Genomic DNA, 13255 nt, shown 5'->3' with positions numbered 1-13255 from the left:
TTTCAGATTAATACCTTCTATTTTGGGTTTAGTCTCACTTTAGTGCCTGAATTTCAAAATTTGCCACTGCAATATCTGAACTTTTGAAAACTCAGTTTAGTCCCTGCCATTAGCAGTTCATCAATTATCTTATCATATGATGATATGTATGACTAAAAACTTCTGAACATGTCAAAATTACCCTTCAAAATAAGGCACTGTTCATCATCTTCTTCCTCAAGAATCAAAATTGAACCAAAGCAATGATGAACAGCCCCAAACCCACCACCAATCCATCTTCTCTATCCATTCTATTATTCTCTCTCTTCCCCTCCCTTCATCCTTCAACCTTTTGATGTGAACTTCCTAAATCTTCTCCACATTTATTCTCCCTCTTTTCCATTGCAACAGAGATTGCATGTAGCAGGAAACAAGCTCCATTAGACCCATTATTCTAAACCAACTTTAGACGGCTGACGACCATCTCTGACAAGAGCTCAACCGAAGGATCCATCTCTAACGAATCCAAGCTGAAGCACCCAAATTTGTTGAGGTAATTCCACTACGACTTTACAAAAATGAGATTTGGATGGTTGGCCTTCCAGAGTTCTGGATTGGCTGTGATTGCTGTTGCTTCGGTGTAAAGGTCATCTCTATACTCTGATTACAAACCTCTTGTATTTGTGACTTTCCAAGGAAACGTTAAAACCAATCTCTGTTATCTTCCTTTCTATAATTGAAAGAGGAGAAAAATCTCATAGATAGTATTTTTCGGGTCTTAAAGTTTCATCATTCTGGATGTGGAGAGGGCTGACAGAGAATTTGTCAGTGCCATTGGTTTTATGGTAACCTATTTATTTGAATACATGAAAACCCGGTTTGAACTCGTCATTTTCTATTCAAAAAAGCTCTCTTCTACGTACTGAGTGACGAAGAAAAATGGAGATTTCTCTTCATGTAAAACAAAACAAAAAATTAGTAGAGCCTAACCGGTAATTTCAATTTGTTTCTGTGGATTCTTCGTTTTAATGGATTTCGAAAACGAAGGATTACAACTAACCAAACTTTTAATTTTAGTCCATAATCCTTTTGTGGGTTTATTTTGGTGGTAATTGGCATGATTGATTCTGAGTTTGTTGGAAGGCTTTTGTAAGTTGATGTATAACCATATAAGTTGATTCGGTATTTGACAAATTGATTCCTCAAATCAAACACCCACTTGGTTGCAACCAAGGTCATGTCGATTGTAAGTCGATGTATAATTTTCTAAGATTGGTATTTTGTTTTTCTCTATGACATTTGGGTGGGTGATAAAAAAATTAAATGATGGGTATTTGTGTACTCTCACATGCCATTTAAAGTCAGTTAATGATTTTAGACTAAACCAAAGTTTTAAAAATTTATCGGGAATTGAAATCATTATGGCCATTGGTTTTGGGTCGATGATTTGTTCATCCATTTGAACGGATAGTCTGTTTCAACTTAAAAAATAAAAAAATAAAAATAAAAAATAATTAAAAACTATTGAATGGTCGATGGTTCAATTGCCCAAGTTAATGAATCATTGACCAAATCAACGTTTTTTGGCCAATGACCAGATTAAGAGTGAAACAAAATCAGGGGCGGAGCCAGGGGTGGCAGAGCCCTATGCCTTGAAAATCCCTACAATATCCGTTTTAACTTAGGGTTTTTACCCTTCAATTCACCCTTAGGTGGAGCTACTAGTATACTAGGGGTGGACTGAATCCTGTCTGTGGATTAATGTCAAATTTACGGGCAGGATGCAATTTATAGGGGGGTTATTAGTATACTAAGAGGGGGCTGCAAATTAGATTTCTGAGGGGATTGTAGTCCAAAAATCCCTTTTAATAACTTTACCTATATTTTGGTCCCTTTACCTATATTTACTAACTTTTGACTCCTATGCATGTTTATTATATTTTGGCCGGTTAAAAAAAAATTCTAACTTTTAATAACTTTACCTATATTTTGGTCCCTTTACCTATATTTACTAACTTTTGACCCCCTATGCATGTTTATTATATTTTGGCCAGTTAAAAAAAAATTCTAACTCCACCCTTGAACAGAACCTATTACCTAAACGATTTCTAAGTCGAACAGTAATCGTCCGAATCAACAGCAATTTTCAAGAGTTCAGCAATTTACCCTTGATCAAACCGATACCGAACCAGTTGATTGGTTATAAGTATTTCAAGTATCATGTCTTTCCCACATCTAATATCAGGCTGATCACATGCAATGCACGCGCGAAGATACAAGCGTTAGGCATTCGGGCAATTTATGCTTGGCTTGAGTGAATGAATTGGGATCTCCTGCCAAGGAAATCCTATTAGGCTGTTGGAATGTATTTTGTTGGCAGGTAATCCGGACTCGGCTTAGGTGGTCCAACCGCAAACAAAGTTGACTTGAACCGCCCAGTTTGATTCATGAAACGGGTAATTTGTCTATTTGATGATCGTCTACCCTTTTAATGGCGGGAATTCTCGTCTTCCCGTTCCTGGTCCCGTGTCCCGTGTTGTAGACTACCATTTCGGTTCTTCCTTCTGTTTGAAGCAAAATAGGACAAGATCAGTGAACAGTAGAAAAATCGCCTCTCATGGAAGGTCTGCAGCAACAGCAGCAGCAGAGCAAACGGAACCCTATGCCTAATAACGAGAAGATGACGAAGAAGAATAAGAAAAACAACAAGACCAACAAATTCGAGTTCTGCAAAGTCTGTAATCTCAACCACGACCAAGGCCGGCGCCACATTTACTTTCCTAACCATATAAAATCCCTCTCTTCCTACCTTTCTCGGTTCCACAAGAAGCTCTCCGACGTTCGTTTCTTCCTCAAAAACCCTAGTCTCCTCCGCCCAGAGCACGCTCCTCGGAATCGACTCTGGTGCGTTTTCTGCGATTCTGACATTGAAGAGCTCGATAGCTTATTCGCTTGGTAAGATCAAATCTATTAAATCCTTTTGTGTTTTTTTTTTTTTTTGGTTTTTAGTTTCATTTATCCTTTGGTCTCATGTTTCTGTATTTTCCCCTTCCCTTATGATATCTTCAGTGGTAACGCAATTACTCATTTCGCGAGTGCTGAGCACTTGAAGAATTTAAACTATTTCTTGTGGAAGTATGGTGGAGGGATGGATCGAGTTGATTCTTTCAGAATTTCTGATGAAGATGTCTCTAAGGTTGTTTTATTGCTGTCTTTATATATACATATGAATTCAATGTATGTGTGTTGCTTTGCTGCTGTTCTTTATGTTCCCTTGGAGTTTTATATGATTTTAACTGCTAGGTTGAAAAGAATTGTTGTTTTTAGCTTAAAGATAAAAGTATCCCAAAACAATCAAATCTTTTTTTCTGGTAAAAAAACAAGGCTATATAACTTGGTAATTAAAAAAAAAAGTTGAAGAACATATTGGCCAAAGAAGCTGTCAACTGAAGAAACTCATGCTGGAAGGTTATTGATTTTTGCTATGTTTCTTATTTTACTATGTTTGGATTGGAGGTACTGAGTTACCCTGTTACTTTGAGTTGGTAAAGCGTGTCTATGATTAAAACCAAGCTATTTAATCAAAATAGTTAAATAAGTAGCTCCTACTCACTCATAGAATCACTGATTCTAATGCGGTGGTGAAGAAGTTTGAAGCTTGAGGCCAAGTTTTTCACTTTTGAGGAGTTTTGGACAAGAGTTGGAGTGGCATTGAAGAACAGAGAGATGGGAAAGGTGTTTGTGATTCTGGCGGGTAGAGCAGCTTTGTGGTTTCAAGAGTTCTTGCAAGAAGCAATATGGTCATCTCGAATGTTGGAGGAGAAATAGAATGCAAAGGAAGGTGAGAGGGGATATCTAGCAATTAGAAGGATTAATAGTAGAGGAAGATTTGTTGAGTTAACTGAATTTTTTGGGCAAGGAAAAAACAGTTCGTTTGTCTTCTAGAAGGCAGAGGAGCTAGAGGTTGGATTATGTTTTCTGATGGGGTTCAGAGACTTTACTTGTTATGCTGAGAAACTGCAGCCTGAGGAAAAGAGATTGGAGGTGGAAGAAAAAAGTTAGAGAGAGTTGAGGTGGGGCAACAGAGAGTGGAAAATGAAAGCAATACTGAACTGCAAATAACAGTTTGGTCGGGGAAGCTGAAATTGTTCTGTAACAGTTTGAGGGAAAAATGAGAATCTAGATTGGTGTTGTCTGCAAGAAAGGAGATTAAGAACAGGAGTGAAGTAGGAGAAGAAGTCAGGGAACATTTCCACATTGATGAGCCATTGGCAATTAATCTCTTTGAATGAAGTAGGTTGCAGGTTTGGATTACAACCTCCTTCAAAGCTAGGTGGTGGGAGGAAGCAGATGATGATGTGACACGTATTTCACTACGTGGAGCACTGGGAGAGGAGGGGGCATAGAAGATGGAAATCTTCACAAGAAAAGAAACTGGAGGATCAGTGAAGGTAAGAGTAGATGGCAGATGCTCCTTAAGAATTTTATTCTTGAAGGGTGTGATGTAAATCGAAAGGTTGGTTTTAATTCTTTTGCTGAGGCGGTGCAGGAATTGAAGACACAGACATTTAAAGTGAAAGCGGAGCATTCGGTTGGCATGAGGGCCAAGGAAAGGAAAAGGAGTCTTTTGGTGGGCTGGCTGGACCATTGGCAAGCTGGGCGGACGAGCTACTCGTGGATGTTCTGAGTTCATTTATTGGGTTGATAATTTTTGTCACCACATGACAGCGAAGATAAAAAAATTCTGAAGCAAGTAGCAGAAAAATTGGTTCAGGAGGTTTGGATTCAGCAAATGAGCAGAGTTTTGATATGGCTAGATCATGTGGTACTTTAAGTTACCACATGATGGGATGCTTTTATCAAGTGATGTTAGACCAAATTGAAGGTCTATTATTGTCTCCCTAAGGTTGGGGTGGAAAACCAAGAGCCTCTCTTCAGAAGAGGTGGGGAAGAACTTTAATAGAGCGAAATACTACCTAGGGTCAAGGGCTTGAGTGGGCAAAAAGGATTGTTGCTCGAAAAACAGGTCAGGTGGAAGGGTGAAGAAAGAAAAGTGGGAGTGGGTGGTTACGATATTTATTCGAGAAGATAATCCATTCAAATTGAAAGTCAGTGTTGAGACTAGTGGGTTGAACTTGAAGAATAGGTTGACTTTCAACGTGTTGTTGAATCTTAGTTTCAATGGGGAAAGATTCTTGGCAGGTGAAGGGGGCAGAAATGTTGGATTAAATAGTTTGGAGGCTAAGATGAGTCAGCCTGTAGCTTGCGGCTGAATTCTTGGGGAGAAATCAAATCATTCTAAAATTGATGAAGGCTCGGCATAGGAATCCCAGATGTTGTATGCGGAAGTAGAGTCACTGAAAATGAAGGGGAGTTTACTATAATGGCAGGTGAGATGTAGAATGCAGAGGTGATGGTAGGTGGATTTGGTGAATCTGCTAGACTTCACCTAAACAAAATTGACGTTAAAGAGGGAGAAAAATATTGAGGGGAATAGTAGTGATTGTGTGTCTGATGTTTGGGGGGTTGGTGTTTCCGAAGAAACTGAGAAGGCTTTGGTGTTAGATGGTTTCAACTTTTCAGAGTTGGTATGCGTTTGTGATAATAAGAGTTGTGGAAGCAATGAGAAGTTTGAAGGTTGTGAACCATCATTGTCAAAATATGGATGTAGTGAGCTGATTGGGGGAAAATGAAGGTATTGAGAGCTCCAAGGAATCTGAAAGTTCTTGTGATGATGCCATTGCTGATGGATTCTGTATCTATAACCCAAGTGTTTATTGGAAAATTGGGGGTGGATTTAGGAGGAAAAGGGATACAAGTTTAACTGAGGTGATATTTACTTTGGTAAACTTGAAAACACCCAAAGATTCAAACAATGACCATTTAGTTCATATTACCAAATTTTTCCATCGGTTGAAGGAAGGTCTTGTTCGAGAAAGGGGGTGAAAGCCAAAATTAGAAATCAAATCTATGCTAGAAGCAGTAGTATTTTGGACCTGGTGAATATAGAAGGGGAGAAGAAGAAGTTGGGACCATTCTTTAATGATCAAAAACAAGATGTAATGTTAAGAGAGGAATTGCCAGGGGCTGAGGAAGACATGGAGGAAGAGAATACAGAAGGGGGAGAGGAAGATGAGGAGGTGGTTGTTGATCAAGTGAGAAAAATAGAAAAAAATGTGGATTTGGAAAAGATAGTGGAAACTGAATTCCAAGGAAGCAAGACATGGAGGAAGAGAATGCAGAAGGGGAAGAGGAAGATGAGGAAGTGGTTGTTGATCGAGTGAGAAAAATAGAAAAAAAATGTGGATTTGGAAAAGATAGTGGAAACTGAATTCTAAGCAAGTTGTTGGGGTTACTGTTTATAGGAGTGGAAGATTTTACAAGAAAAACTTTTCGTATGTTTTGAGTGTAGAAAGTCCTAATGCGGAGTGCTGAGTTGGAGATGGTTGTTGTTTAAGATTGTGTCTGAAGTTGAAGGTGTTGGGGAGAGCCTTGGGTCCCTTGAGGGTTCTGAGTCTTGGCAGTGAGGGTATTTGATATTTACATTCTGGGAAGGTGAGAAAATTATTGTCCTTTAAAGGGGGTCTGGAGGGATCTGGTGATTTCAGTTTTAAGTTTTCTTCTTTATTTGTGGGTGATATCTTGTCACTTTTTTCGTATCATCTTTCTTTTCTAATAAAATATATTTTTTTATTTATTACACAAAAAATGCCATGACAATATTTCTGTGCCTTTAGAATGTATGTGTTATCTATCATAGTTATTTCCTTGTGGAAAGAATCAATTTATATCTTGAAATGTTGACAGCAGAAAGTGTGTGGCAAGTAATATGCTTGTGGTTCTAATAAACTACTCTTAGTGTAGTATGGATTAATATGATCGGTTGTGTCCAGTAAAAAAACATTCAAGGTGTAAATTATGTTGGACGATCATGAGTTTTGGGGTAGTCTTGAGAGTAATATACATTCCTCATGAGCTTGTCTTTTTGGCAAGTTAATACTTCTCCTTTTTGTTACTTGAGGTATGTTTTTAAACCCGGTTTTATCAACGTGGTAAAGTGATGAATAGTTGTTTTTGTCTCTATAGTCCATGCTATGACTAGTTAAGTAAAAAAATTATGTTCTAAATTTAAAGATATTGATGCAATCTCATGAATAAGTTGATATAGACTACAATTATGCAAGAAAAAAAATGGTGTTGAACATTTAGTTTACAGCTATTGTTTTTGCAAACAAATAAAAGGTTATTCCTGATAGGATAGGGAATTACAGCATTTATTTTCCAAAGAAGATTGCAACCCTGAGTATTAGATGTGCTCTTTATTTGTCGCAAGTCCATACCAACATACCATTGATTGGAAGAAAACTTAAAAGAACTCCACTGCCTTTTTATTTTATGATTTTTTTTCTATTTTATATACCATTATATAATCATATTTCATCATGAATATTTAAAGCAACAATGTGAATATAACAAATGCAAACATATTCTATATTATTTCAAATAATTAGAGATGCAGACAGGCAAATAAAGCTTTAATTTTGTGGTTATCTAGTTGTTAATTGATTAGTTGACCTAATCAATGCTTAGTTGTCCTAGGTGACCATATCATCAATATTGGTTGACTGGTGATGCAGTTGGTCTGGCACTGAACTGACTGGTTAGTTGACTAGTCAACACTTTGATAGAACTGTTTAAACCCTTTGATGTCCTATTCCCTCCATTTATCTCTGTCCTCAATTGTATTGTCCTATTAGGTATATGGATGAGACCAGTTGCACTAGAAAAAGGTTCAAGGTGTAGATTATCTTGAACTGTCATGAGTGTTGCGATAATATTGGAGGGAATTTGTTTACCCTCCTGAAGCCCCGATCTCTTTATTTACCTCAGTCCTTGTCTTCATGTGGATTTTGAGCTAGATAAATTTCTGAGCTGTGTTTGTTTTGTTAGTTTCCTAGAGAACACACTGGACTGGCTAACCAATATGGTAAATGGTTAATATCATTTTACTTTTCTAGATATCTAACATAGATCAATTTGTTTGTAAGTGCAGTGGGAGAAGAAATGTGAATCACTGAAGAGTTTTGCTTCATCTTCAAGCGAAGGATCTTATGGACCATCACTTGGACCTTGGAAAGATATCCAAAATAAACATTGCTGTGAAAATACAGATAGTAATGAAAAAAATAAAGTGAAGTCTTTTAAGTTTAGTTTTTCAAATAGTGTTCTGCCTTTACAATGTTCTACGAAAGAGAGATATCAGGTATCTCATCCAGAAACCAATGAAATTGCAAGTGCTGGTCTTTTTTCATATAATGCTACTTCTTTGCCACTGAGTACAGAAGATAATATGCATAATTGGGGCATGCACCTCAACAAAAGCACTTCAATGGATTTGACAGGTATTCACAATCTAACAATTTCTTTAAAATTAAAGTTAAGTTGTTAATTATTAAAAGGTTAAAGTTAAGTATGCTAGTAATACATCAGTGGTGAATATTTTTCTTTTTTCAAATGACATTTTCTATTTGAACCTAGTAATTTATACCTTTTATTTTTTAGCTTCTACATGTGACCCAGTTTACAGTGGTAACCAACATTCCCTGGTTGAGAACAGTTGGAAATGCTCGGTTGATTGGTCTCTTAGTAGTGAAGGGGTAAGATTGCTTATGTTCTAAAAAATTCCTCATTCCTCATTCTCTTAGTGTATCTACTACTGATTCCAAATATTTTTCTTATGTTTTCAAGAAATGCCCCACTGTTCTGTTGTTCTACTTATTTGTTTTTGTATGATTTAATTGCTTGATTTGCTTTTGTGTTTCCTGTTATTGTTAAATAGTTTGTCTTGTTGGTACATAATGATGCAAATAAGTTCATACTGTCAGGTAGTGCTGACCAATTATTGATTAGAATCCAAGCACTGAATCTTGAGTCTTGAAAACTCGGCAATGTTTGGTGTTTGGGAAAATGGTCAGCTAAGTTATGTCAATCTTTCTGGTGAATTAGCCTTTGACATTTAAGCCTCCACTTATTTTCAGTCTACAAGTTAGTGCCTGTAACTCAATTGGTTTGATATCCAATCAATAACTTTTGCAGCTTGATCTCTATTGTCATCTTGGAGAGAATGAAGAGAGTTTATCTCTCTCCTGGATGTTCTCTTGTATCTTTCTCATTATTAATGAAATTTCTGGTTATTGATAAAAAAAAATTGCAGCTTGATCTTTTGCTTTTAATATGAAGATTCTAAATTCCAATTTGAATTAAAAAGGCCAAACTTTTATTTCTAGAAAAAAATAGAACATTAAAGTGTCCTAGCATTTAGCTCATAGGCAAGTTTATAAGCATATACTCTGTTGGAATGCCTTCAAGGCCTTTCAGTAGGACAGATTTTTGATAGTTCCATCAGCATGAACAAAGCAGTGTAACCCAGACCAGGAACTCATGAACCTTGCCAAGCTGAGAAGTTGGACAGCAAAATCAGATAAAACATGGGGCTGGAGAAAGAAGGTTCGTTTGCCGCAGAAGGAAGGTGGAGATTAGAGTTCATGATTGATGCAAAGAAGTTGCTTTTAGAAGAAAGAAGAAGCGGAAATCTTTCAGTCTTGAAACTAAGAGAAGAAGGAAGAGCAACTATTTTATTAATAGAAGAAGCTACACAATGGTTGAAAGGGTTCATCGATGGTGTGCCATTTTCAGTGAAGAGAAATGGTTGGATGAGCTCGTTGGAACTTCAAAGGAGACATTATCAGGTGATATTGAAATCTAATCAGAAGGGTTGGTTCGTGGCTGTGATTGAGAATTTTGGTAACAATAGAAAACAATTGGTCTGTAGTCCAGAAGGAGAACAGGGTTCGGGTTGGAGGTTGTTTGCTCAGAAACTTCAAGATTTTCTCTCAATGAAAGCTGATAAGTTAACCAAAGGAGAAAATGTAAAGAACATTCAAAAAGAAGATTTAAAGAACATTCAAAGGAAGGAGTGCATGAGGGTTCTGAAGGCAAAAATCAGCAACAGAAAAAAGGATAGGACAGAGAAGTTCTACAAAAAGGCTCTGTTGTTAAGGAAGATGCTTTTGAAGAATTTAAAAGTAAAGAGTTGGAAGAGCAAAGAGAGGCTATGGAAGAAAAGAAAAATGGAGGGATGGTAAGGGATGAGAGGGAAAAAGTAAAAGTTGTAATCGGGGAAGAGGGGGAGTGCAGTCAAGGAGTTGAGATGATCAGGTTTGTAGGAGTAGAGGAAATAAGAAAAAAGGAAAAGGTGGGGAGGGAAAGGGGATGATAGTTTAGTGGAGGAGAAGAAAGAGGGGATAGGAGCATGGAATGAGGGATGGGGAAGTAAGGGGGAAGGAAACAATAGCACGGGTGGGGTCAAAATGTATAAAAGGAAAAGTTATAGAACTTTTCCCTTAGAAGATAACAGAGAAAGGTGGCTGAAATTGGATTCAGGGGAGGAAAGTGAGGATGATCTGATGTAGATGAGACACATAAGGTGGAGGGCACTTCTGACATTGAAAAAGTTGTGAATAAGGAAGTGGAAGTTAGCAGAACTCTGGGTTTATTTTTCTTAGGAGGGGAGGAGTTCGCGAAGGAAGCCTTCAGGTTTGTGGAGGAAAGGAATGTGGAGATCAAAAATAAAGAAGACATGGTGCTTGATTGCAGTAATTTAATAAATCAAGGGGTGGAAATGTCTGACATGGGAATAACATCGAGAAGGAACAGGATGTGGAGAGGGAGGGTAATATGGTTAGGGATCAGAATTATAAGGGGGAGATGGAAGAAGCCGATGGATATTTAAATACAATTAGAAGATTAAAAAATCAGAAGAGTAAGAGAAGCCAACAACAAATACCAGTTTCAAAGGTTTTTGCAAGGATAAAAGGAGGAATGTTTGGCCTTGGACCCAACAACAAAGTAAGGAAACTTAGAAGTGCAGTCAGAAGACGACAGGAAGATGGCATTCAAAAAAATCAACAAGTAGGTTTGCTGATTTGGCATTCAGTGGGGTTTGTTATGGGTATCGGGTGGGGGTGGTTTTGTTTTTGCTTTGGGTATTCTTTGGGTGTTGGTTTGTGCTTGTTTGTTGTTACGTGTTGTTTCTTTCCACTTTGTTTGGGGTTTGATTTTGTGGGTCTAGGTTTGATGGGATGGTTTTATATATTTGGGTGTCTTGAGCGTTTGTCAGTTGTCCTGTGGGTATTTTTATCTTTTTCATTTGGGTGATTGCTTATCACCTTTTCTTGTATCCTATTTTTGTTTTAATTTAATTTTATTTATCTTCCCAAAAAAGTTGCAAACGTTGGCGTGGTTGTAAGCCATTATCATCATAACCTCAACCTTTGAGATTCTGGTCATTTCAAATTTCAAATTGAAATGATTGAAGCTATTGCATATGAGATCCAATAGGATCAGTTTGACACATAGATTGAATGCTCAATACTTTCCAGGCACACATGATTTTTTAATTGGCATGGAGCAGGCTTTATGTGCCCTCTTATCCAACTTATCTGTAGTGACCATTTACATCTGTCTATTAGACAGTGTATGCCCTTAGCTCCAATCAAATTGATCTACATAATCATTTATTTGTAAATGAATAAAGTACACTGTTGTTTCATGTTAATATTGGTATGTTTCTATGTATTACCCCTTAAGCTAGACACTCAAGAGATTCGTGTTAGTTTAGAATGTTCTTAGCCATTGGATAGATTGGGGGAATTTATCCTGACAAGGCTGACACTGATGTGTTGCCAAGGAGTTGGAGCAGCTTGTCTCAGTTGCTATGGTTAGACCCCAAGCTCAGCTAGTGGGTGTTTATTAGAACCATTGAACCTGGACCAATTTCCAGTATGCCCCGGACCTTGGAGATAGATGGGCAAAACTGGAAAGTTACACATAACCCTAGACTTGATTATGGTACTGCACTAGGTGTTGGACTAGGCTGTCTTTGATATGCCAATTAGTGAGATCCATTAAGGGTCAAATACCTAGGTATGTTGGGGCAATCTAAGAATTTACCTGAGTGGGTGATCATAGTGATAGGATCAACCCCTTTGTCGAACAAAGTGAATATCAGGGTTTACACTCTCTCCAATGGAAACCTAAACTGCCTGTAGTGGATTTCACTTGTGTTTGAAATCTGGTTTGCAAAATGTATTTATATGTTATATACTACTATTTTATGAAAAAGATTTGCAAAAGGTTTTAATCCCGGGATCTGTCCAAGTAGAGAGTGTGGCACTGCATCTTGTAGCCAGGGGAGAGGTCCTTCCCTGTCGGACATTGTTTTGATCCTTATAGGCTGAGAGGTTAAGTGTAAGAGACCATTACAGGGTTGATTACCTAATGGATTGTCTTACATAAGTCCATTATTCTTGGGTCTTCATAGGGTGGTTGAATCCAATGATCATTTAGGTGTAAATGTTGGGTCCAAACTGGACCAATGCTGATTGGGTCAAGAGTTCACTGCCCTGAGCAATGAATTCAGCCTAGCCTCTTTCAGAGGTTGGGCCGAATCTATGTGGGCTTATGTGAGATCATTGTGGGGTCCAACACCATTCAATATCAGGCCTAAAGTGGCCATGCAACATCTTGGGCCGTGAGCCTTTGAAGTAAATTGGCCTAAGGCCCATAATTAATACGATTAAGTAAGGTGTCAAATTGTCATGTGCTCTGGGTCGAATCTGGGTTTGGAAATGGGTATGGAGCACCCATTCTCTTAAGAGGATAAGTCTTATCTCTTAATAGAGTCCAGATCCAAATTAGATTTGGATAATCTAATAATTTGATTGGGAGAGTGCTCCACAAGGACTCGAGGAGATAAAAGAAGAAGAGGGCGAACCAGACTAGAACACCACTCTCTCTTGTTCTCTCTTCTCTTTTGTCTTCCAAGAAACCCTATCACAACCCAGGCTTTCAAGAATTGATTTAGATCAGTTTTCTTCTTTGTTTTTGCAAGAAAAACTCAGAAAAATTTTAGGCTCACTCACCTCATTCGATTCAAGCAAGTTGGTTCACAGTTTTGCTGAAAACAATGTTGCTGAATCGGCTTCACCTACACACTGTGCCATCTTCAGTGGAAGCTGGTTTTTAGGACTGGTTTGGGTGTGAACTTCTACCTTGGGATATGCATTTGTGGTATCCATATCAGGTATAATTCTCCCCTTTTGATTTGGTTTCAAATCTAGTCCGGTTCAGTGCAAGATCGATTTGGAAAAATCCAGTTTTCAAATTCACCGGGAAATCGGTTTCCGCAAGGGTTAGAAATTTTTTTTTTTTTTGG

At 37.8% G+C, this 13255-nt stretch overlaps 1 protein-coding gene across 5 annotated transcripts in view; it reads left to right on the top strand.

Annotated features, from left to right (window-relative positions):
• The first annotated feature begins 2302 nt into the window (after positions 1-2302).
• LOC104592880 (coiled coil protein) overlaps positions 2303-13255 on the top strand; it is a 29016-nt gene continuing 18063 nt past the window's right edge. Inside the window, exons 1-4 of one of the 5 annotated variants that reach the window (XM_088900133.1) lie at positions 2303-2934; positions 3049-3175; positions 8033-8381; positions 8542-8636. In XM_088900133.1, coding sequence (XP_088756259.1) covers positions 2597-2934; positions 3049-3175; positions 8033-8381; positions 8542-8636 — 909 coding nt within the window. In that variant the 5' untranslated portion in view covers positions 2303-2596. The remainder of the gene's footprint in view (positions 2935-3048; positions 3176-8032; positions 8382-8541; positions 8637-13255) is intronic. The other 4 variants (XM_088900134.1, XM_088900135.1, XM_010252407.3 and 1 more) reach the window with 4 other exon arrangements.

This window comes from Nelumbo nucifera, chromosome 3 (genome assembly GCF_055504915.1).
Source record: "Nelumbo nucifera cultivar China Antique chromosome 3, China Antique-T2T, whole genome shotgun sequence".
NCBI lineage: Eukaryota > Viridiplantae > Streptophyta > Magnoliopsida > Proteales > Nelumbonaceae > Nelumbo > Nelumbo nucifera.
This window is presented reverse-complemented; position numbering and strand designations above follow the sequence as displayed.